This window comes from Colossoma macropomum, unplaced genomic scaffold (genome assembly GCF_904425465.1).
Source record: "Colossoma macropomum unplaced genomic scaffold, Colossoma_macropomum, whole genome shotgun sequence".
Taxonomy (NCBI): Eukaryota; Metazoa; Chordata; class Actinopteri; order Characiformes; family Serrasalmidae; genus Colossoma; species Colossoma macropomum.
In genome coordinates this window covers 23,825,364-23,851,195 of record NW_023494804.1, presented here as the reverse complement: position 1 = coordinate 23,851,195, position 25,832 = coordinate 23,825,364, and the positions used below count along the sequence as shown (strand labels likewise).

Genomic DNA, 25,832 nt, shown 5'->3' with positions numbered 1-25,832 from the left:
CAAACTGATGACAGAACAGCTCAAGCTCAAATAAATCAACATTACTCATTGCTGCCCTCTAAAGGTGTTATAGCATCATGTGACAAGTAAGAACTTAGTGTTTTCATAAGATCCATGGCAGGTCTCAATATAGTGTTTCCTGCTTTCTTCTATTTACATTAATTTAATGAAATTGCACCCAATTTTTTCCCAACAACTGTGGAACAAAATTTCAGTTGCGATCAGGCGATCATGGAATAATTGTGACAGGCCTACTGACAACCATTACTACTTTAATTTAGTATTAAAAGCAACAGTACTCCTATAGGACTGTGCTTAAACCAGGCTGTTTATGATTTTGGTCTTTGTGTGAATCATTCTGTTGAGATACTTTCCAAATCTCCATGGAAAAGGAGTCAGTGTTCATGTTTTTTTTTGTTTTTTTTTTTTCCATTGGCAATGATAGTGCTGGGGATTTTCTCATGCTATCGGTATGAAAAGTTCAGAGCCTTCAGTTCTTTTCATGCGGCTCCTGTAACACACCACCTACAGCAATTAGCTCAGTTAAGACTCAAGGTAAGGCCACAGCTGAGTGGATGTGGTCAGAGAGGTACGCAGTGTTATGCCCTGAGGAGAGCGAGTCTGGCAGGAACTGAGCTGGAGAAGCGTAGTCCTTGGGTGGTTTGGACTCCCTGGTTGACATATAATGCACTATTTAGCTCGTGAGTAATTCCGTACATGCCCATGTTTGCAGCCTCGGCTTTGTGAGAGACAAAAATAGTTGTGTACGAATGAATGGATGCTCAGTGCTACAGTTCCACTGCTGTACAGTTCCTTCTGCCATCCGGACTGTACCCTTAGCCAGGCTCTGTACGGCACTAAAACAAGTTTCAACAATAGCATAACCCTTTATAGGATTATTTTTAGTATATATATACTTCCTAATATCGCTGTTATGCTTTTTCTTTTTTGATATGAAAAAGGCATGTTTACATTTCTTTGTCAGTCCACTGACATCTGCTGTCTTCTGACTGGAAAAAAACAAACACCTGATCAGTGATGTAATGTTTTTATTTGCATTTACAGTATTTGTTCAGCAAATTCATTTCCAGCATAAATTTTATCCACCTCCAGCAAGCATACAAATGTTTTGTGAAGTCTGATATTCAATTTGATATTTGCCATTTAATTTAATCTTTTTATTCAGTATGCCAAAATATGCATAAGAATATTTTGATTAAATCCTAGGTATAGATGTGAAGCATTGAAAACTACTGAAGTGCTAATTGCAGCTCCTTGTGGAGAGTTCTCTGCCTGCTAAACGTGAATGAGTGAGTGAGTTATAAGCCGGGTCCATGGGGGAATATATAGTGTAATAATAATAATAATAATAATAATAATAATAATAGGCATAATAATAAAGATAATTGACCATCATAACCTGGTGGTGGCAACAGTAGCATAATTAGAATGCATACAAAACAAACTTTTTATGAACTCCAAACAACCATTGAAGCATTGTTCTAGGCATGGTTCTATATACAACCAGTACCTCTGCTAAAGTTGAACACAAATTCTGTCTGTTCTAATGAGTGTCAAGTTGGTCTCAGCCCAGCAGTAAAGTGATACCTCAGGAGGGTCATGGTGGTCATTGAACACTGAGGCCTGCTCAGGCCCTTAGGGTGCATTTTGAGGTCCTGCTTTGTTAAAAGCTTTCTTACAACCATCTTTACTGTGCAGATTATAGATAGTATGTTTTTTTCATATCTCTCAGCTGCCTGATATATTGTTATGAATATTTACAGGTAGAGAATGAAAAATAAAACAGACAGAGTTAAAAAACTAATAGCTCTGTTGTCAACGACAGTGTCACAGTAGACCAGTAAAGTACATGCATGCTCTGGTATTTATTTACAGGTCGGTTTTATTGTATAGCACTTCCATAAACCACTTAGCCTTTTATGATGTACACAATTGCTTATATTCTTTGGGCTATTTAGTTTTAATTATGTTATTACAAATGAGACTTGTGCTACAACTTGTAAAGAAAATACAGCTTTGCATTATGGATTGACATTTTAACCATTATTCTGATATCTGTATTTTTATAGGGCAGTGCCTTAGCTGCATAATTAAGTGGTAAAGATGTAAAAAAAAAAAAAGTCATTCAGAGTGGTTTGATGTGAAGTTCATACGTTTCTCTAGAATGGAGGAGTCAGAATTATTCACAGCAGAGGTGAAGAGTTTAATGGCTCAAAAGATACCTCACAGAAAATGATTACATGAAACAATTATGAATATGTTTCTTGATGTCTGGAACATTGTTTTATGATAATTTTGAGATTGAGGTTTTGGTCTAAACCAAATATTTTCTTAAATAATTTTATGATGGAAAGGTACATGCCAAATAGTACCCAAAGAAAACGTATTTTCTTCAGATTTGTCACTCTTTTACCATTATCGACATTACAAAGCTCAGAAGACACATGTAAGTTCACTCCCAAGTGCTTTACACAATGATTGCTCTCACAACATTGCAACACTGCTTAGCATGAGACACTGTATCAGCTACATGTATCCTGACATGGTGGTTCTGGTGGTTCTATGCCACATGCACAATCAAAAACCTATTTTTTTATTCCAGATTTTACATACTGTATTCAAATACCGGTTTAATGTATTTGAATACTAATGATATCAATATGTTTAAATTACTACGGCAATTCTTTTAATTTTGCATATCTTTTGAACTAATTTCTCTGTTTTCGTTCGTCAGTGGGAAGAGATTGGAGAAGTGGACGAAAACTACGCCCCCATTCACACCTATCAGGTGTGCAAGGTGATGGAGCACAACCAGAACAACTGGCTACAGACAAACTGGATTCTAAATGAAGGTGCCCAGAGAGTATTTGTGGAGCTCAAATTCACTCTGAGGGACTGTAACAGCCTGCCTGGTGGTCTGGGCACCTGCAAAGAGACTTTTAACGTCTACTACTATGAGTCAAACGACGAGGACGGCAGGAACGTACATGAGAGCCAGTACACCAAAATTGACACCATAGCGGCCGACGAGAGCTTTACAGAGCTGGACCTGGGGGACAGGGTGATGAAGCTGAACACTGAAGTAAGGGATGTGGGGCCTCTCACTAAGAAAGGCTTCTACTTGGCCTTCCAAGACCTGGGCGCCTGCATTGCCCTCGTGTCCGTTCGTGTCTTCTACAAAAAGTGTCCCTTCGTGGTGAGGAACCTGGCGCTCTTCCCGGATACTATAACTGGGTCGGATTCCTCGCAGCTCCTGGAGGTGTCGGGGACCTGTGTCAACAATTCGGTGGCTGAGGAGCCTCCCAGAATGCATTGCAGTGCAGAGGGGGAATGGCTGGTGCCCATCGGGAGGTGCATGTGCCAGGCAGGCCATGAGGAAGTTAATGGCTCCTGTCAAGGTTGGTGAACATCTTCATTATTATGCAAATGCAGGCACTGGCAAACGGGGGCCGTGTGTTTGACACGTCTCCTTGAACCGAGCCTATGAAAGTCATGGACACTGATGAGTATGTGAGCCCTTTTGCGTTGGCCTGGGAGTGTGGTGACATTAAACCAACATTCAGAGAAAGATACTGGCTTAGTCTTAACCTTGTGTTAAGCAATTTACATAGATTATTAAAACCAAAATATTTATATAGGTCATCAGAAAAGGCTAAACAGAGCCAAAAACTGGAACAGGGTATGATAAAAAACAAAAAAAACAATGTTTTAACAGAATGTGATAAAAAAAATGAATAGTTTTCATAGAACATGAGATTAGAAACAAAACATTTTTGTTTTGTGAGCAGAATGCTGTTTTTCCTGTTTTACTATTCTGCACCCATCTCTCCAGTTGATAACAAAAAAATAATTTTTGAGAGGGATAATTTAATAATTTAGATAGTGGTTTGATGTGAAATGGTGCATTGTAGAGAACCTTGCTGCTTCTGATTCCTTTACAGTGGTAGTAATAGGATCCAGGAGTAGCGATGTCTGCACAAATATAGCCATTTACTTACTATTCAAAATAACCAGTGAAACTGCTTGTGTCCTCGGAGTTTTTATATGTTATGATAAATAATAATAATAAAATGGTAGCAAACTGGAAAAATGCTCTCTTAGGGTCTCTTTTGCCGTAGAACATCCTACGTGCACGTCTTTGCTGTGAGTTTTAAAAATTAGGCCAAACTTTTGTCTGGAAATTATCCTAAAAACAATATTTCAGGCATAACCATTTTTTGTAACAACTTATGTGAGGAAGCTTTTAGAGGTGGTAGCTTCAGACATCTGGTTCCTATTACCACCGCTGTGTACAATTCTAATTCTAACTCTGAAAGTTCTTCTAATATAGCACATCTGCATACGTAAAGGGATAGTAAAATAACAAAACCCCCAAATCAGCCACTGTTGCATTCATTCAACTTTACATAAAAACTGTATTACATGAAATATTTATATCAAAGTTTAAGGTCAACAGAATAAAAACATTATTAATGGGTTAACCATATTTTAATAAAGATTTGACCATAAAAAGTGAAGGCGATCTTGTTCCTATTTTGATGAGAACATTTTTGTTTTTGTTTGTTATTTCTAGTCCCTGTGAATATTGCAAGCTTTCAAGTACAAATTAGAAACTCTGCATGGGTCAGTGGTTTGGAGGCAGTGCTGATGGTGTTGGGGGTGATGAGACGGCTATCTAACAGCTGGCGGAGGGCGTGATGACTCCTGTGATGAATCATCGACTCTGGACAGCACAATAGACCAGACCTCACCATAGCCTACTTTGTTTTATCCTGCACTCAGAATTGTGGTGAACAAAAGACATCACCAGTGTTTGTAGTTTTAGCTATAAGGTGACTCCAAATGTTTATCCAGTAGGGATGTAAACGTCTTGAAGGAAACATTTTCCAAGTTCGATGGGAAAGTTTTGACTTGGTTTGAGTCATTATTTTTAGAAAAGCTTGCTGTGTTCCTGGCTCGCCCCTAGACAATTGAGCAAAGATGTCTGCATCAGTCTGTTTTGAAAACATCATCACCGACTTTTGGAGTTTTGCCATTCTATTTTCAGAAGCAGCTGCAATATGCAAAAGATGATGCTTGGTAGCTCACAGTTCTACTGCAACATATGCAAACATCCTCGTTGACCTCTCTGTTGACAGAACAAGCTGAGCGCTACCTTTCCTGTACCGGGGACTTGTCATCGTTGATTGAGACGTCGTCCCTCTGATGTTTGCATCAACCCTTCGTAAACTCTTTTAACCGCCGCGTTCTTTATTTGTGGAGTTATTCCCTTGCGAGTTGCCGTCACTCCTTGTGTTTTTTACAGACGCTTCACACGACGGAAACTTAACTTTGTTTTCCCATGTTTGTGTCTGGTGCGGGTAAATACAGTACATCCTCATTTTGGTTTCTATGGCAACCGGGAGACTTCTCCTCCTCAGTCTTTGACGTTCAGAGATAAAAAAATTTTTTACATTTTCCCCCCTATGCGAGCTAGTCACAGTGCAGGAGGATGAAAGCAGGGTTTAGAGGTTTTTTTTTTTCAGTTTTTCACAGACGATGAGCGCACTCCTTCTCTTCTCATCTTCCCTTAGATGTGAATGAGACTGCGGAACGTTTTCTTTTCTCAGGTCAGGAACCGAGGCGTCAAAGGGGATAGTCATTTGAGGAGCAAATCCAGTAGGAGCAGCCAAAAATCTAGTAGTTCACACTGCGGGATTCTGTCATTCCCCCTCTCTCTTTCTCTTCCGCCTGCGGTTCTATTGGCCGCAGTAATCCAGCAGTGCCCTTAATTCAGGCTTTTCTTTGAGCCACTCATAGATTATCAGAGCAGTGGCTGCTCACTGCACCATAAGATGACGAAACCAAAGCAATTGACTTCAGTCTGTTACACACATCCATTCAGCTATTTCTCTCTCTCTCTTTCTTTCTCTCTCATTCTGTGTCTGTCTCATTCAGTAAGTCTGTCTCCCTCTCTCTCTCTCTCTCTCTCTCTCTCTCTCTTTTTTCTCTCAATCTGTCTCTCTCATTCTGTCAGTCCCTCACTCTCTCTCATTCTGTAAGTCTATCTGTCTCTCTCTCTTTTTCTCTCTCGCTCTCAGTCCTATTCTGCCAGCACTTAATCATTTATCCTCCAGTGCTAGATCAGGTATGTCTCTTTTTCCTGCGAGCCATGCTAGTGATCAGGCACTCCCCCACTGGAAGCTTTAGGCTATAATGATGGCTGGGACTGAGGGATAGAATGGATGACAGAGCAGAAGAGAGGAGAGAGGGATGCATGCTCCAGCGGTGGAGGAGGGCAGCGTGTCCCATGAACATTACGGGCCTTTCCTTTCCTCCTCCTTTTCCTCCTCTTCTCCTTTCCGCAGATTGCTCCTTTTGTCTGGCTGAGTCGGCGCTTTGCGATAAGACTTTTTTTTTTTTAACTTGAGCACAGTGTGATATTTCTGTGTGAATTAATTTCCATTGAGCTGTCCTAGGGGAACGCACTGTTGGCCCTGCACTGGAAGCCTGTGCGGTTGCCCAGGTCGCCCGCAGACAAGGCAGCAATGCGTTGAGAATGCATTTAGTGCTATTGTCTGGGGGACAGGGCCTCCATTCAGCAGGAGAACGCTACAATCCTGAACTTAATGAGACAAACAAGCAGAAGGTGTATGCATGCTGCCACTCCTTATTCAGGACGATTGTTGCACGCAATTATAAAATGACTGTAAACATGACGGCAGAATTCACCTGAGATGTTGGGTGAGGAAGCCACAAGCTCTTCTGGGAGATATCCTGAATATATCCTGGCCTGTCACTTGAACAAGGACAATTTAATTAAATGAGGAGAGGAAATCACAATGATGGGGGTGATGATGACGAAGGTGACAGTTTAAATTGTGTAGATTCACAGAGGAAAATGATGACAGTTCTGGGGTGAAGTAAAAGGTGTAAATTCTAAATTCTGCTCCTCCTCTGTCTTGTCTGATTAATAAAACCTGTGTTGTGTTCATGTACGCTAAATCAGTGTCTGACAACTATGATAGAATGCTTTCTGCCTGAAAAAGCATGCACGCTATGTACGAAAGTGCCATACGAGCCAGGCATGCAGTTTATGCAGCACATACATGGAGAAATGCAAATTGCCTTTCTCTACCTTATATGTTTACATGCATTTGAGGGTGGAATTTACAAAACATAGAGAGGAAGAGTGCCAGTGTTAGAAAGGTGACTGATTACATATAGACCTCTGAAGTGGCATGCTCACATAAGGAAAATCGGGTCTTAGCGTTTTTTCTCTCTGGGGAAAATCAATAGCATTTTCAAAGATCACAGCTATTTGCGCTCTTTGGTAAACAAAAATGTTCCAAAGCCAATATTTTTTGTCCTGTGTACACTTTTCATATAAAAAAGTCAGTGAAGTCTCAGAATTATGAGGTTGTTAAGTAGGTGAAATACAACTGCTGCTCATGCTACAAGCAAGCTGACACTCCTGTGCTTTAAACTGACATTGCATGAAAGTAAATCTACTATTAAACTTCAACACTTTGAAGTTATAAATTATATAAGAAATTATAGAACAGCACCAGCACTACTGCCGAAACAACTACCACATTTGGCAAAGCTTGATGGCCTGCACAGGGCATTTTAGTGAGGTTGCTAGTCCTATAATTTTAATTCTGTACTCAGTAGTAATAGCTTGCATATAGAAATATTCATATTTTGAATCTTTAATGACCTCAGAATTCAGAGAATCCGTGACATTTCAAGGGAAAAACGTACATACACTCTTAAAAAAGATGGTTCTTCAAGAGTTCTTTAGTAAAAAAAAATGGCTCTATGTAGAACCATGAACACCAAAAAGGCTTCTTCTGTTGTTACAAGCTTGACATCATAACAATAGAAGAACCCTTTTTGGTGCCATATAGAACCCTTTTCAAAAAGATTGTATCCATCTACAACACATTCTTCAATCTAAAGAAAACTTTCACAATGCAAAGAACTATTTCATCATTTAAAGGGTTCTTTGAGTGTTCACGGTTCTGTACAGAACCAGAGCTTGTTGACAGCTCCCCTATTTCACTCCCCTTTTTAACCCCTGCGCCTAATAGGCGGCCTTATGCTCAGTTTGGGTGGTTAGCTACAGTGAATGTCAGTTTAAGATGTGTTGCGAGAGAACAATACGGCTGCATTAAGGAATGCTTTACGTTGCACCTTCTCCCGTACATCTGTCCCTCAGTGTACAGTAGTATTATGCACAGAAAATTAACCTTGTTTGCATGGATAGTTGCTATGCTTCTTCTTCTATGTGCCTGCCTGATGTGGATGATGTTGTTGCTAGTGTTTGTTGATGAGGATGTGAATTGGCTCTGGCCGAGCGTACTTTCAACTGGCCTTTCAGGAATATAGGTCACATCTCTTCTGAGTGGCCGACTCTCTGCCCCAGGGGGATATGTTCAGCCTTTCTGTTTATGGAGAAACAAACTCTAAGTTTGTCCACAGATGCCATAAATCAGAACATACACGAAGGTATCTGATCAAAGCTGAGTTTTGGGCCGTTTTCAAAGACCCAGTTTGTGTGTTTCTACATTCAGATGCATTTATTCAATTGATCTGGTTTGCTAGAATGAAGTAAATCACTCACATGTATGTTAAAATTTACAAAAAGATAATAATATGATGAAAAGAATGCTCCGTTTAGTGTTCAGGAATGAAATTTCTCTAATGTTGTCTGACATGGTGATAGAAATTAATACCAGATATTGTAATATCAGAGGTATTACACTGAAACATTCTTGGATTTTCTAGAAGTGCAAGTATTTTTATTGCCATATTTCCAAACAGAGAAGCTGCCAAACATAGCACATAGGAAGTGCAAAAATCTAGGAATAGCCAGGTAGCAGTTTTACTGAAGTGTCTTTTGATTTAGTTTTATAGTTAACAGTAATAGAAGGCTAGTGTTATTCTGGCTTCATAAGAAAAAATCAATACTACAGTGAATGAACATGCAGTGGACTACAGTGAACTACAGTGGATATGATGACGAAGCATGAGGCTTGCTATTTAAAAGCCTAGACCTAGAATTGTGTAAAATGCTATGTGCACATTTAGCCATTAGCCGTTAGCAGACTACATGACTAAAGGGATGAATGTCATTTGCAGAGAATGAAAATGCCAGCCAATGCAGACGGGCAGTGATGGGCTGAGCTAAGTGCCAGACTGCACTCTGGCAGGGGTGCATGACAGAGAGAGAGAGAGAGACGAAAAGAAAGGGTGAAATGGGTGGAATGGTGCTTGGACCTAAGGGTGAGCAGAATGATGATATTGATCTTGTGATAGATCAATGCACAATATCCTTTTCTGAGTACACCATGGGATCTTCAATATTTTAGAACAATATATAAATGCATACAGTACAAAAAGGCAAATTTGGACAAATTATAGAGTCTGTAAACAACAACACCCAGTGTACAGTAATTGTATCAACTGCAAAAACAAATGTTTGATTTGTCCTCCTGTTCCTTGCAATATTGCCCACCCTTAGTTGGAAGCTTGGTGGGGTCACTGGGGGACCTTGGAAAAATGCATCCCAAAAGAGTTGGATCTGCCATGATTGCCTCTATTTTCATTCCTGTCAGTTGTTACTGGAGGAAATGTCAAACTCAATCTAGTCCCTCGCCACGCACTTGCACTTGCCAAGGGAAGATGCCACCGAGATGTCAGAAAGCACTCCCACCCTGAGGCATGAAGGAGTGCAGCCTTTTGCTTTATTGTCAGGCGGACGGTCCTGACACCTTATAAGATAAATCCACTCAGTTTCTTGTACTGAAGCTAAACAGAAACCATAGCACACATCAAAACAAAACTTACCCTGAAACAAGAGCTGTGCAACGTTACGTTTGTTAATGTTATTGTCCTTTATAATACTAATATTGCAGAAGGCTGCAATATGCAAATGAGCCTATAACCAGTCACTAAATATAAGGTAAACATGTAGTAAACAAAACCACTGCCTCTATTAAAAGCTGCTTACTATGGAGATTAAGGCTGAACAATATCTCATTTGTTAACTGTACTTGCTAAATTAGCTTTCACAATACTGATATCGCAGAATATGCAAATGAGCCTCTAACCAGTCACTAATGGTTTTAATGTGCGCCGTGAGATTTTTGACCAGTATTTGGCTGTAAGATGAATCAAGGCATTTACATGATCTAAACTAGGCTTGAGTCCTGTTGATCACTGGTAGTTAATTAAACTGTTGATGTAACTGATTGGCCTCCTAGTGTCATTCATACCTACCAGTGGTTACAAAATTCACAACAGGAAACTGGATTGAAGGTCCGATTTCAAAGACCTCTGATCTAAACAGAAACAAACAGCTTTGATCAACAGTAATGCAGGCCAATCTTCAACCATGTCACATCAAGGGTTCACAGTTTTAGCAAGGCAAATCGCAGTATGTAACAATATAATCACTATATGGTATTTTGTTTGTATTGTGCAGCTCTACCTAACACTGACTGTGAGAAGGATAATCAAGAAATACAGTGCAGTGACAGGACAGGTACAGTGTGTCAACACCTAATTTTTCTGTGTGGTGCAGAGAGGATGTGCTTGCTGCTGTAGTCACTGTTTGGTGATTTCACAGAGGCCTGATCTAATCAGGGCCCTGCTGTTGAGTGTTACGAGGTCATTTGTAAGCAGTTGTCGTAGCCTAGCCGTGCGAGGTGTTCACAGCAGCACCAGAGACTGCAGTGCGGAGCTGCAGGTTTTAAAGGGGAATGGTGGATCTGCAGGAGCATCACAAACTGAGAGCTTGATCCACTTACTCTTCTCCACTAGCTTCTTAGCTAACAGATTAGTCAGCAGAAACAGATGCCTTTTAGCATGACTTCTGTACAGAATCGTGTCTGTACAGAATTTCAAAACATAGTAAAACTTTGTAGCTCTGAAAGCCTAACCCAATAAAAAATGGAAATGTAAAAATTAACATATAGCAAGTAGCAGTATCCAAATTAATTAATGCTCACTGGGGTCTGCCTGCTTTATTAACTGTTAGCCTTATCACCATGTTTGGTAAACTTGTTCTTTTAATGTAGCAAGATTTTATTGCAAGTAATTTTGGACCATTTCTATTGGCCCATGAATCATTAAATGTTTACTGTCAACCATTTTCAATAGCTGTAAAAAAAGTAAAAGAACTGATTACATAATGAAAACTTTTTCTGTCCAGCTAAACATATTGCCTTCAAAAATCATGCTTTGCTTTTAACCCTCTGAGGTCTGAGAGCAATTTCTTGATTTTTGCATATATGCTTAAATTCATCTTTAAAGGCTCTTGCATAGGGCATGATACCTATATATTATATATCAAATGCTCAGAACAACAGAGTTCTACTTGTTTTGGTGCTTGAAATGGGTTTACCAAAGTCTTAGGTTCTCAAAAGTAGTAGAATCTATGAATAAAATAGTAGATAAACATAATCCTTATCGCTGTTTTCCAAAACCGCTGCAGCAGCTTCAGCGGCTGCAAACTTTTTACACATTTCTGGCATCTGTGTCCAAGGCGACTCAACGATAAATGAAATGTTTTCGACATGATGGGTCAGAGCTTAGTGATTTGCTGAGTGTCCATTGGTCAGTTTCACGCAAAATATAGATGGACACACAAATCCACCAATTACAGGCAAAAGGCAAATAACGGACACAGGAATCCACCTGTTACACAAGTAAAAGGCAGAAGGCGTGTGTCTCAGTTTCTCCTAATTGGCTCATAACTCCAGATGTGAGTCCTGTATGATCTTGTGATGTGAAGAAATCAAAAGGGCAGACTTTATAGATTCAGGAACTATTTAAACCATATTTATGCACAGTATAATCGATACTAATAGAAAGAGATATTAATATAAACGCCAAGAAAAATCGAATTTGATGTGTGCATTTGTCGACCCCAGACGGTTAATGTAGTGTTTATTTTTTCACGCATAAAATGTCATGGGGTGAGATGGGCTAACAATTAATGCAACCTGAAATTGTAATTTAAAAGTCAGAGGCATAAATTCGGATTTGTTAGGGGTTATTCCGACCACGAAAAAAGGTCCAACTTGATGTTTAGGTCTTAACTGCCAAATCAGTGTTATACTGATGATCATGTACATCCTCAGAAGACACAACCTTCACCAAGTTTTGACTGAGTTCTCTTTAAATACTCTTTCATTGTGTTCACAAGCCTCAGATTTGTCTGCTTGTTGAGGTCTGAAGCACAACTGGTGTTACAAAACGTTCTTCTGCACGTGACATACAATTGTATATTTCTAACAGTGAAGTCTCCAAATCCCCAAATCTTACATACTGTAGCTTTAATTTCAAAAGTTTTGCATTGCTGAGCGTATGTAGTTTTATCATAACGTACTAACAAAAAATTGTCCTAAGTTGTTCATGTAATGAAATGTCATCTGGCACGATCACCAGGAAACCACCATTTTGAGGTTTTGAAAATCAGTTCATTAACAGGACATCATAAAGTAGCATTGTAATTTGGGAAAAAATGACTTATTTAAGTACTTCTGTAGCATTGCCAAATATGGATGTCATGTGGTATGACCCTGCGATGGACTGGCGACCTGTCCAGGGTGTATCCTGCCTTCCGCCCAATGACAGCTGGGATAGGCTCCAGCACCCCACCGTGACTCAGAAGGATAAGCGGTTTAGATGATGTATGTATGTATGTGTTATGACCTCAACAAAAAAATTAAGAAAATTAAATTGCATCTGCCAATCTATATTTTGATTATAAATCATATTGATTCTAAATCTTATTGGGATGAACTACTGTTTTGTTTAACTAGTTAATTCAGTACATATTAAATTTGATTGAATTTAAAAACCTCACATGGTGTGACAAAACAATGTGGTGCATCCAGTGTCTGTGATGGACATATGTCTTTCATGGGCTATTTTCTGCTTTTATAATAAAGCTGTTAGTTTGGCACAGTTTTTTCCTGCAATTTGAATTGATATTTTAGGACAGGATTTAGGTTGTATTTAGTGTAACTCCAGGAGAAACTGTACTTGAAATTTCTTAATTTATGTAATGATACAGTTTAAAAGTTTTGATTTGACAGTGACGATATGCATGTTTTTTTCTGTAAAGGTACTTGTTCACTAGTATGATGTCAAAATTTGAATTTAAATTGTGTATCCACTCTTCATATTATGTAAGGTTTACTCCAGCTGCATGCTGATTAAGACTGCACCTTGATCTCTTTGCTTGCCTGTTCTGAGCACAATCGACCGCTTCTTGATTAAGTGCCCTCAGAGAAATGGAATAAGTACTTCTGCATTTGATAGCATTGACAACATAAGCTAAATGTTGTTGGAATAGCTCTCCTGCTTGTAGGGAATTCTCTTATTTTGAGATCTCATACAGTGATATCAACAAGAGGCTCCTAATCAAAGTGCATTGAAGCCAGAAATGCTGAGGCTCAGTGTTTGACTTGACTTGAGTTTGAAATGTTAAGCACTGCTGTAGTAGATTTCTTTCTCACCTTTGAGGGTTTTGCTTTGACAATAGCCTAGTGTGTCTCTTGAAGCGTAGGTTTATTAACCACACTGAAAATGGAAAAAAAAACTGTAAGTTTGTAGAACATATTTGTGTAGAAATGATGAACATATCTGAATCATGTAAATCCAATAACTTTTTTCAGTGCAGATGTCAAACTAATTTTTATTTTTTAGTAACCACTATGGATCAAAAATGTAAGTTATGTAGTTATGAGAGTGACAAATTGGAGTGTGGACCCATATATAAGTCTCCTTGGATTTAAGAGACTATTATTTATTTACTACTTAATTGTATATTAGGCTATTTCAAGTAATGATTCCTTATAAATCCCATATAATTAACACATACCACTGAACTACAGTTAATCTCGTTTTTTGTGGATCATCTTATATTAATAGCTCTGAGCCATGCTATTACAATTTAGCATTACAGTATTTTCTAAATATATCATGATATCAGATATTTAAGTTTGCATTAATAAAGTTAATGACCCTGTGCCACTGATACCAAAAATTCATACCACAATATAGTTAAAATTGCTGGCAGTTTCGTTATATGTCTCAGTGTTTTTTCAATTAAAACCATTTTAGATGCTTAAATAAAACTTTTATTCAGGTTAACAGTGGCATATTTTCAGGCATGTCCCTTCACTTTTTAATAAGAAATATTTTCAACTACCAAAGTAAATCTGAAATATTTTTATTGTACAAAATAGTAAAAACAATACTGAACAGTATACAGATTAACCTGTGCCAATATTGCTTTCAGTGCTAAATCCACATCTGAATTCCTACAGTTGGCCACTTATTTGGCAGCTTTTTGTTGCCCTGATGGCTCTGTTCCATGCTAAGGCTAACCCTTAAAGACTGCCCCTTAAAGTTTATATATATTTAACTCCACGCATATTTTTTAGCACTCAGTTAGATTATTCAATGGTAAGGAGAGTGACCTATTGAAACTGATGTCTGTCTATTATCTTTTAAAGGTGGAAAAGTAATACATACTGAAATTAAGTATTAATTATTTGTAAAATAGTGCACAGTGTAGTATGTGCTGCTATGCTTTAATCATTTATTTTTACCTGTTTAGAACCAGATAAAAATGTTATGTAGCACAATGAAAATGGAAATACTGAGGAACGTCTGGGCACTGCCCATATTTGACACTGACACTGTGCCAGAACCCATGTGCTAAAGGTTTAAAACAGATTTCCAAATAGATGTCATTGATTTAATGGAATTCAGAAAGCAGATTTACCAGGCCAAATATCAGGCTCAGTCCATCCTGCTATTCAAACAAGGCGTTGAGGGAAAATAAATAATTCCAGCTCCAACAATGGCAAAGCACAAAAACCAACAGTGGGGGCTGCCAATCACACGTTTGCATATTGTCATTTGTATGCATTCATTTTTGGACGAGTTTACACAAGGGAAGTTAAACATAGGAAGAGGACGTTTATCGTTTCATTGGTCAAAAACAGATCATTGTACTACTGTTACAAACATTTATTTTTATGTATGCATTCATGTATTACTGAGGTATTCTTGGGAAAATAGTGGACTAAGCTTATCATGCTTTTCATTTATTTGGTTTATAATCTGAATTTCTCATAACATGCCCTACGGTCCATTGACTGCAGCTTTCTGTATGCATTTATTGAAAAGCATCTGTGAAGAGACAATTTGCTCATTTTTTCCCCACTAATTTAGTATGTTATACAACTAGCTTCCTCTTCTAATTAGTAACCAATTGATTTGTCAGAGCATTTACATTGCTCTTTCTTTGGGATGCTCATTCTGAGTGATTGGTTTTTCCATCCTGCTGTGCTTCAGTTCCTATCTGAGCTTCATCGTTTCAATTATTGGACATCTCTGCAATCAAAGCATGGTTGAGGGCCTTTTTTAGTAAACACAAAGCCTTATTAATCAATATGTTTCATCCCGAACTGTCTTCTATTAAGGGAGTGCATATTAAGCTTCTTGCTGGCTCGTTAATTGCCAGACTCACCACTGTTTGCTGCATATTAATTAGCTATTAGCCTTTGTGCAGCACATTGAGTTTCTTCTCTGCTATGACATTGGGGAGACATTGTGCCACTGCTAACCGGAGAAGGGGTCAGCCTAGCATCCTAAACCGCCTATCTTGGTCAAGCATGACAAAATCTAATCATATTTCGGAGGCCAGGGCTGAGCATGAAACGATGTGCTAGCGGCTCATGGCACTGGAGGTGCAGGAAGGCTGTCTGTGACCTGCTGAATGGGATTATAGCAGCTGATCTCAGACCAGGGTACAGGCTCAGAATGAGGAGGACTGATAACATTTTGATTCTTTTTATAGTGAAATAGAAAGGTATATAAATGTAATAGAAATGGGATGGCAGTGTAATGTAAAGTGTGGACTATCAGAGCAGTGAACTGTTCCAAATAATATTATTAAGAAAAGTTCGTTCTAACCACACAAGCGGATTGGTTGAAAAAATGTTCCACCCATGTTGTTATATCTAATAACGGCATGTTTTTTTTTACCATACCTGTGTCCTTCCAGTTGCTAAGAAGGAAAAATGTTCGCTCTAAGCTGCTGCTAACAGTTAAGTATAAATCTCTTTCACATGATGTGAGAATCAGAGTAAACTACTGTGAATGAACTAAATAAACTTAAACAACTAAACAGTTGATTTTCTGTGCGATTTAATTATAGAAGCAATTCAAATAGAGAAAGGTTTCTTTCATTTGCCTGCTGTGAAGAATGCTAGCAAAGAGAAGCAAGAGGCAAAACTGAATACCGTGTATATTAGTTTCAGTGTAGTTACTGAATAACAAACCTGATTTTGAGCTCTATTAGTGTGATTTCCTTGTTAGATAACACCATATTTATTTGTTCACTGCACAGGCTGGTCTTGCCTGTCCACTAAAATTAATTGCAACCATAGTAACAGGCATTCTGTTAAAAATGCTGTAAGGGGTCTAGATATGTGCCGGTATTTGGTAATTTAGTGTACTGCAATATGAAACACACTGAATTGTTTTTGTGAACACTTTGCAGTCTCCACTGCACTCTCTCACACTCTGAACTCATGATACTGACCCTACACTGAGTGAGGCTTGTGAACAATCTTAACGTGCTGAGCCGCAGCACGGGAGAAGGAGGAGCAGACAGAGGACTTGTGAGCGTTCTCACTCACAAAAGTGAAAAGTCATGTCTCACCTGGCTTGGAGAAAGAAAAAAAACCCTCAGTCTCAAGAATGCATGCATGTTTGTATCACATACTGCTTGTGTATGAAGTAAAAGGCATGAAAGGAAAAAAAGTTACGCAACTGTCTGTCACATGCTTGTCTAAGCTGTGTAGTACTGAAGAAAAAAAAACTCCACCGTTGTTATCTTGAAATCTCCCACTAGCAGAAATTGGCATTATCGCCATGGGTGTTTTTGGTAAACAGAAGCTACTAATAAAGTAAAGTTTTAAACATTAAGCCCTGTTATATAATGACAGGTACAGCATGTACATGATGATTATTATGATTTAGCGCAGTATGTGCCATTTTCATGGTGGTTCATTACAGGCACTAGTAGTTTGCTCTATGTTGTGTTTATGTTGGAGCAGCTTCACAGCTCTTGGTAGAGGTCTCAGTGCTCTGTGGCAGAGATCTCAACTCCAGTCTTAACAGCTAATAGTCCTCTATGATGATGATGCATAGTGAGCATCACTATGGACAGATTTTTATGTTGACTTTTAATGATTCTTTAATTGCAGATACTGAACATGTTTGCTGCTTTGTTTAATGACATTCAGAACACATTTATTTATTTATTTATTTTTTTTAATGCAACATCTCCATAATATCATAAACCATGATAAAAGATTAAGTAACTATCATGATGGCTATAGTGGTCTATACACATCAAATACAGAAATCAAAAAATCAGATGATGTAGAAAGCTAAAACTATAAACTGTCCAGGAATACATACATTATTTCATTATTATTTTATTATTGGAATGTCCCATATTACTAACTGTGATTTGTGATTTGGTTGCCGGGATACTTTCAAACCTCAAATTTGTGCACGTGTAGCAAAAGGACAGAAAAAGAAAACAAGCTCAAGCTGCTGGGTTGTGATTTCATGTGTGAGCATCACATAAATAACAGCCTTCCATGGAGCAAAAATCATGGTGGCGGAAGAAAAAAAAGTGCTATCAGTGATGTTACAACTCCAACCTGCCAGTGAAATTGAAAACAACCAAACAATATGAGAAAGAGGAGAATGAACACAAATGTACTGTGACATCCTCCACTGTCTGCTTTCGTAGAGGCTCGGGGTGGATATTGAGTTACAACCCAGTATGTGTGTGTGTGACAGATTGAGGAGAACAGTGGACGACAGTCTCACAAAAGGTTGGGGAAGAGAGAAGCTGAGCGGTTGAGGAATGCTTGTGCTGTGTGTGTAAATGTTTGTTTTTGTACATTTTAAGGGCAGAAATGTCCCGACTTTGTAGTAAAACCAAAGAAAAATAGGTCTAACCTACAGGACCAGCAAAATAGTCTTGATTTTTAACAAAAGCTGATTGGCTGAGCTACATTCAAAGCCATTGTAAAATACTTGATATGAATAGTCATGAGCACAGACATGAACTGAATTCTGTATTAGTCCCCAGAGATATAAAAACTTGTTCTTTGTACAGATAGATGATGTCAAGCATTAGCGTGCTTATGAAGTAATTTTGTTTAAACTGATGGGGCCAGGAACTATAATATGTTCATGATTGTATGACCAAAAATTAAAAAGTTGATGAAATGACTAAAATAAACACAGATGGGCTGCTGAAAGTTTTTATATTCTATATAAAGTTCTAGAGTTATATTAACCACTTATTACAAGTGCAATTGTAGATCACTTCTGTTTGTCAGGTTGTCTTGAAATGTTCACACAAGGTAATGGGCAATTGGCATTTTCAAATGGTCTAAAAATGGCGACACATTTTTTTTATTTGATAGCAATGATATTTGCAATACACATACTTATAACCCTACATCCTGTAACTGTGCACTCTCAGAAAAAAAGGTATGAAACTGTCACTGGGGCAGTTACCCCTCTTATCACTGGGGTGGTGACCTCAAGGGTACATCTCAGTACCTTTAGTCAGGGAACATAATGGTACCATAATCCATTGAAATTATGTTTTCTAAGTTCTATTGACTCCACTCACCTCATCTCATCTCCAGGCTCTTTATTTTATTGTTCTGTTTTAAAACATTAGGCTATGAAAAGGTACAAATATGTACTTTTCACCTGGGAAAAACTTATTTAAGGTTCACAGTTGGACCCTAAAATCACTGTTGTACCTTTGAGGGAACATTTACATTGCTTGTACCTTAATGAACAAAATATGTACCTGCACAGCACCTTTATTTCTAACAGTGTATACATCATGTTCTAAATGATTATGTAAGTGACATATCAGTAGGATTTCAGTAAAATAAACATTTAGGTTATAGTTTGCTGGGTGATCTTGATTAAAGGGAAACTTAAAGAGATAGTTCCACATTATTAAGCAAGTCACAGTTCTCATGCAATATGCAGAAGAAGAAAGATCTTTTGAAGATGAAAAGTGTGAAATGTATTGCAAAAGGCATGAAAACAATTGATATTTCATGAAAACTGAAGAGAGATCATTGAACCGTGAAAAGATATGTGAGCGATTCAGAGCACAGAAGAATGTGGTCAGATAAAGGCTTATTAAGGAAAGTTTCTGTCAGAAAAATGAGTGATATTAAAGGGCAGCTATAAAAGCAACACTGTTGAGCAGCAAACAGGTATTTAAAGCTGCTGGTGTTTCTGGAGTCTGAAGAACCTCTCGATGCAGGATCCTCCACAGGCTGGCAGTTGTGCACAAAGCTCTATTTCGGCCACCCCTAAGCAAAGTTCATCAAGAAAAACGTTTGCAGTGGTATCAGAAATACATGAAGACTAATTTTCAGACAGTTATATTCACCAATAAATACCATGCTACACTAGATGGTCCAGATGGATGGAGTTCGGAATGGTTGAGGAATGGCCACCCTGTTCCAACATAACTGCAACATCAGCAAAGAGGTGGCAGAGGGATGAATTGGGCTGGAATATTTGGAAGTGAGATGGTAGGTCCCTTTTGGATCCCTGAGGGTGTTAAAATGACCTGTGCACGATTGTCCAACTGACCATTTTCTGCCATGGTATAAAAATAAGAATTGTACCTTTCAAAATATTTTTTTTCATGCAGGACAAAGCAAACATCCCATGCTCCAAAAACACCATTAACTCCTTGGTTGCTACGACTATAAAAGAAGAAAAAGTCATGGTGTGGCCACCATTATCCCCTGAACCCAATACTATTGAGAATCTGTGGAGCCATCCTTAAAAGGAAGATCTATAAGGGTGGGAGTCAGTATTCCTCGAAACAGCAGCTCTGGGAGGCAATACTGTAGTATCCTCAATTGAGATACAGACAGAAACTATACATGAGACAAGGTGGTTGAGATGTTAAAGGCATCTCAAAAAAGGACTCATATAACATGATTTAATTTGTGTTTGTTTTTTGAAAAGTTATCTGTCCATACTGCAAATATAACTGATTTCTGTTTGACCCATTATGAATCTCATTATTGTCCATTGAATTGAACAGAAAAACTGCTTTTTGCAGTATTTTGTGTTCTTTCCAAAGTGTAATTAAAGCCATTGCCAGTATCAGTATATCCACTTGTAATAACTTCCACATTGTTACATAATTATTGAAGATAAAAAAAAATCATAATCACTGTTCAAGAAAAACAAAAATGGCATATGCATAATAATTTGGAACAAATTAAAAACAAATGTATGTGGAACACACCCTGTATGAGTGTCTGCTTCTCTTCACAACACTTATTGGATGATGTACAGCACATTTTCTTATCTGATTCTCTCAGTTGGTTTTGTGTATGAATATTCATTACTCTGGTAGTCTGTGTAAGCCTGTGCCACACATTCAATATGTAGGTTTGCAGTCTGATTTAGTCTGAAGCAGCATGTAGTGGAGCTGAATGATTACATTGCTACATTTTGCAAATGGAATACACTGTGCAGTAGGGTATTGTCAGCAACTTCAATACGATACTCATCATGATGCAGTCGACGTGATACAGTACAACACAATGAAAACACACCCCAAACATTTTTGGTCATTGTTTAGCTTGTTTTTAACGTTTTTATTTTTTAAGCTTAACATGTACAATAATAATGAATAAATAATGCAGAGGACTGTCTTTTCTTAAATCACAAATACAGCAGCCCATGAAGCAATTGTCAGTTTTTAGGCACATGTGTATGTGTAAGAGAGTCTGTGGCTAAAAAATGATCACTGAACAGCAAAATGTTCACGGATGCCTGTCAGAGATCAAATACAGCACAATAACATCATCTGTTTAGCATTTAACTGCACTACAAGCACATAACCACCCAAAATGCTAACGGCTAAGCGCTAACTGCAGCAGGCTACAAACTAATATTTCATTACATCTGTAAATTAAATCACATCAGTGAAAGTAAAAAAACTAAAAGCCTGTTTGGACAGGATTAAATTAATGGGGTCCTGGTATAATTTCGTTTTTTACAGGTGCTCCTCAGTGATTTTAGGGTCATCCTGACCGTTTTGTGATGTTGATGTTTTTCTCCCTCCTCCGCTGAGAAAATTACAGGCTGAATTACCTGCTGTGTTTTATACCAATCTCAGTCGTCTTCTGGTAAATTTAGGCCCATCCAGATACACATGTCCATGTTTTTGGTGGATTTTCCACACAGATGTCACATTGTATTTGAAAAAATGCTGCCGTATTTACTCTTCTCTCACGCATATTCATATTAACCCTTTGAAATCCCATGTTTATTACATATTAGTCTTATTATTCAGTATCTACAAGAACTTCAATGCAAACTGGCTGAGCTGTTTTTAGATTAAAGACGTGTGTAATAAAACTTTGGGCTCACTGGTGGGCCCTTGCCATATAAGGGGTTAAACATTTTCCACATCGCACTTTATATTCGTATATAGCCACACAGTATCATCAAACCATTACTTTATGCACAACTTTTCACATAGGGTGCAATCATATGACTTTGTGTGATACAAACATCCAGGTTCATAGAAGCCTAAAACTCACACCTCCTGTACTAATTTTACTGCTGTCCAGCAGAAGTGTAGGAGAAGGAGAAGTGTACATTTTCTTTTACAGATGTCCCCCTGATAACGTAATAGGATCTGAATAGGGCTTCACTCATCTAACTAACAGTGACCATACCAACAGCATTCTCACACAAAACGGTAGATGATAAACCAATGAATAAACTTAGCTGTGTTTTTTAGTTCCTCCAGAATGCATAACTGGAGTGAAATGCCTTCTTCTCCACTGCAGTCTTTCATACAAATAATAATAAATAAGCAGCAAAACTATTAAAGCACAAGTTTGCCATGCATTGGATGCAGGCCCAGCATCAGGAGCTCATGTATCCAATCTTCATGCCCCTCTAAATCCACTACTAAACCCACTACTAAAGGTTGTCAATTAACAAAGGAGGGTTTGTATGCATACTTTTCTATTGACATTTGATAATTTATTAATAATTTAATTAATCTAAATGTTGCTTACTCTTCTTTATTCTCTCTTGCTTGTATCATGCTTTTGTCGCATCGATTTGAAAAGTCTTTTTGTTTTTGCAATATAAATTGTTAGACTGAATGAACACCTCAACATCACACAGCAAAAAATTATGATTGGTTAGTGAGCTCATTTGCATACTGAAACATTCTCTCATATTAGTAATGCAAATGCTAAATCGTAATAACGATTAACAAATGATATATTTTGTGTTCCTAATCTCTGTATTAAACAGCCTCGAACTGAAATGCTTTTGTTTTTTGGTGTGTTTACCTGTGGCTGCATCTTCTATTTTTGTTATGTAGTCACGGCTTCATGCTATATTATGCATGCACAAAGCAAATCAGTGCACTCAGGTCATAAAAGCACAGCGATGATATTTGCTGCTTAAAAATCAATCCAAAGACAGATTAGCTATTTAAATGCTAAAACTGTACACAAGGAAGCAGAACAAAACAGGCTGAACAGATAGCAACCTGGCTGCAAGCTTGGCGAGACAAGAGCTCAGCATATATTTCCCAAGTCTAATGTTGCATGACAAGGGACCAAGGTTCTGTCAAGGTGAATCAGTTAGTGGTTCTTTTTAAAGACCTTGCGAATGCCGCCTCCCGTCTCTGTGCTGAAAGATTTGCAAAGGGGGTGAGTGGGCATGTTGAAAAAGAAAATATATATTATCAAATCCTTTCTCACTCCTCTTTCATGCTTTGAATCATCACTGGATGGACCTTTGAAACGTAATACTTCATATTTTAATCTTCAAGGAGGCATCCTCCCATTTGTAAGCCATTTCATGAAATGCATGTACAGGTTTTAGATTTTCTTTTTTTCGAATGGTGGGAGTTAATTTTTTTTTAATAGGCCTACAGGTACTAAGCTCTTAACTTCATTAGGTAGATAGACTGTTGAATAATAATCCTCTGAGTTCTGTACATGTTTAATAAAGAAGAATATATGAAGAGGAAGTCCTCATTTTGCACCAGTCCCTGGTGTAATCCAATCACAGGACCATTACTATGGCCCATTCACAGCCCTTTATTTAATCGAACCTCATCTTGTTTCTATTAAGATTTGCTTTATGGTATATCTTCATGCTGCCTTTCTTTGGGATTATCCCGGCCCGACTGAAGTGTGGAGAAATGTATTTGGCCGTGTCAGGATTTATATCTGTCATCCTCAGCATCCTCAGCAAATGTATCATGGTCAAATGACAAATTGCTTAAATGAAGTGCTTCGTGAGAGCAAGCTGAACTCCCAGACACGCAATAGGCTACGAGAGAAACACAGAGCCAGCCCTGAACAGAGTGATATAAAAGACATTATTACAATGTAGAGACTCTGCCTCCTGTTCTGTGTAGGCATCTGCAGGGATGCACAGTACATCATTTGTATTATCGTAATATCAGCCTTCACAGTTTTGATACTGCAGAATTCTACAATATACAGATCAGCCTCTAAGCCTTCACTAAACATTTTGTTGTATGCTGTAAGCATCCTGGCCAGTTGGTTGACAATGTTCTGTTTAGATGAAAAAAAGGCCTTTACATAAACTAACAAATCATCACTGTTGGAACAAAACCTCATATCACCAAAATAGTAACTATACAGGAGAAGGAAAAAAGGTTCTTAAGTTTAAACTTTGAATAGAAGTTAATGGAACAAGATTTTTTTTTCAGGTAATTTTGGAGCACTTCTATTACTCCGTTCATCATGATATTTTACCACAGTTTAAACCTCAGCTGCCTTTTTCAAAATCTGTTCAAAAAATGGAGATGGTTTTGTTCTGATAGCAAGAATATGTAAATCATTTTGCTCAAAATAATGCAGGCCAGTATGAAGCCACTTCCTTTCCAGAACTGGCAGATGCATAGAATATTTGATACATCCCAGTCCGGTTTCCATTTCTAGGTTTTGTAATTACTGGTGGTTAACTGAACTGTTGATGAACACTTCCTGTATAGAGGATAACGCCATCCTAAGTGTTGGCCCTATCATCAGGAGATTGTGAGCTATATCCCTGGTGATGCTACAGCCATCCGTGGCCGGGTTTCCAAGAGGGCACAATTGGCCTCGCTCTCTGGGTGGGTAGGATGGCCCGCCTTTCTCCCATCCACCACTAGCATGGTGCTAGTCAGCGCAGGGGTCTATTAGCTGACGTAACAGATCTGACCGTCGGCGCTTTCCTCTGAGCGCGTTCGGCGCGTTTGTTCCACCCCCCCCCAAAAAAAAAAACACCGTCACCCTGTACACAGTACAACTTGGTTCAGTCCCTTGTTCAGGCAGGAATCCCACTGCTATACCAGTAAGAGTCCTTGGGCAAGACTACTAATGCTACATTCCTGCTACATTCGCATTCGTAAGTTGCTCAGGATGAGAGTGTCTACTAAATATAGACATTTACTGAGAAAAAACCCAGTCCCTTGCAGAATGAGGAATACGTGAAACTGATTGCTGTAAACATTGTGAATAGTATGTTTACATCCAAGATTTTCACTACATTGCATAGTGGCTGGTAAGCATTGTATTGTTTTTCTGATTGAAAATCACCTTTTTGAGCAGTTTCAGATAGAACTTGTGAACATTTAATTACATATTGTTTTGAAAAAGTTGACAAATATCGAATTATCTTTTTTTAGTCATTATGCCCTGCCCAGGTCACATGTAGGATTTGCCACACTGCAAAAATGATAGATGACTAGATGAATCTAATTTTGAGATTGCATAGATGGTTTATAGATAGAAGAGTTGCCAAAAGGTGGAAATGTCCTTTCACTGTTTTAAGGCTCTGATTTTGAATAAGGCATTGGTACACTAGGTGTCTATAATATAATATCTCTAAATTATTTGCAGTCTATGACCATCCTTTCATCAAAGCTACTCAAAGCTACCCACACATGCACACTTACTCATGGAGAATCCTCAGTAACTGTGCAGTTCATGGTATTTAAGAGCCATCCAGATAAACTGCAGCTCCATTATCATGTTCCAGGCCTGACATTTAAATCAGCCTTTGTCATTTTCACAGTGGGAGGTAGCTTAATGGCAATTGCAAGGTCACTGCAAATACTCTGTAATTTGAAGTGGATTCTTATTACCAAGCACAGCTCTGAAATCACATTAGAAGAGGGGGTTTTGGTGCAATAATGTTTTTTGGGGTTCATGTTTAAAACATTTTCAACTGTTTTGCTCCTGAAATGCACAAGCACCCATTGAGCTGAAGTAGGAAAAAAATGTTCTTAACATTTCAAGCCAGATAATACTTAGTTCTGTATTTCGCTTGCCAAGAGAGCCTGCAGATGCTATGCAAGCGCGAAAAGCGTTTACTGCGATGAAGTGCCATTGAAACCTTTTTATGCAAGGATTAGCTTGTTATACAAGTGCCACAGCTGGTTTCTTTGGAGTATTTTTGGCTAACTGGGCTTTTAGATGGCTGCATATACACTGAAGATTGTAGCAATAAAACCTAGCTTTGTACAAAATCCAGTCCTTGACATGTTTTGTAAATTCAGAACGAAAGGTCTTACAGAGTTCATAGCGGCAAATGTAAAGCAGTAAGACTCTTTGCTTATTTTTCTTGATTTTGAAATGCTTTGCTGTTGTTGCTATGCTCCATTAAAT

The 25,832-nt window shown here is 38.3% G+C and overlaps 1 protein-coding gene across 1 annotated transcript in view; it reads left to right on the top strand.

Moving 5' to 3' along the window:
* The window catches only part of LOC118824764 (ephrin type-A receptor 5), an 83,490-nt gene that overhangs the window by 15,536 nt on the left and 42,122 nt on the right, over window positions 1-25,832 (top strand). The window contains exon 3 of the mRNA XM_036595150.1: window positions 2,756-3,419. Coding sequence (XP_036451043.1) covers window positions 2,756-3,419 — 664 coding nt within the window. The remainder of the gene's footprint in view (window positions 1-2,755; window positions 3,420-25,832) is intronic.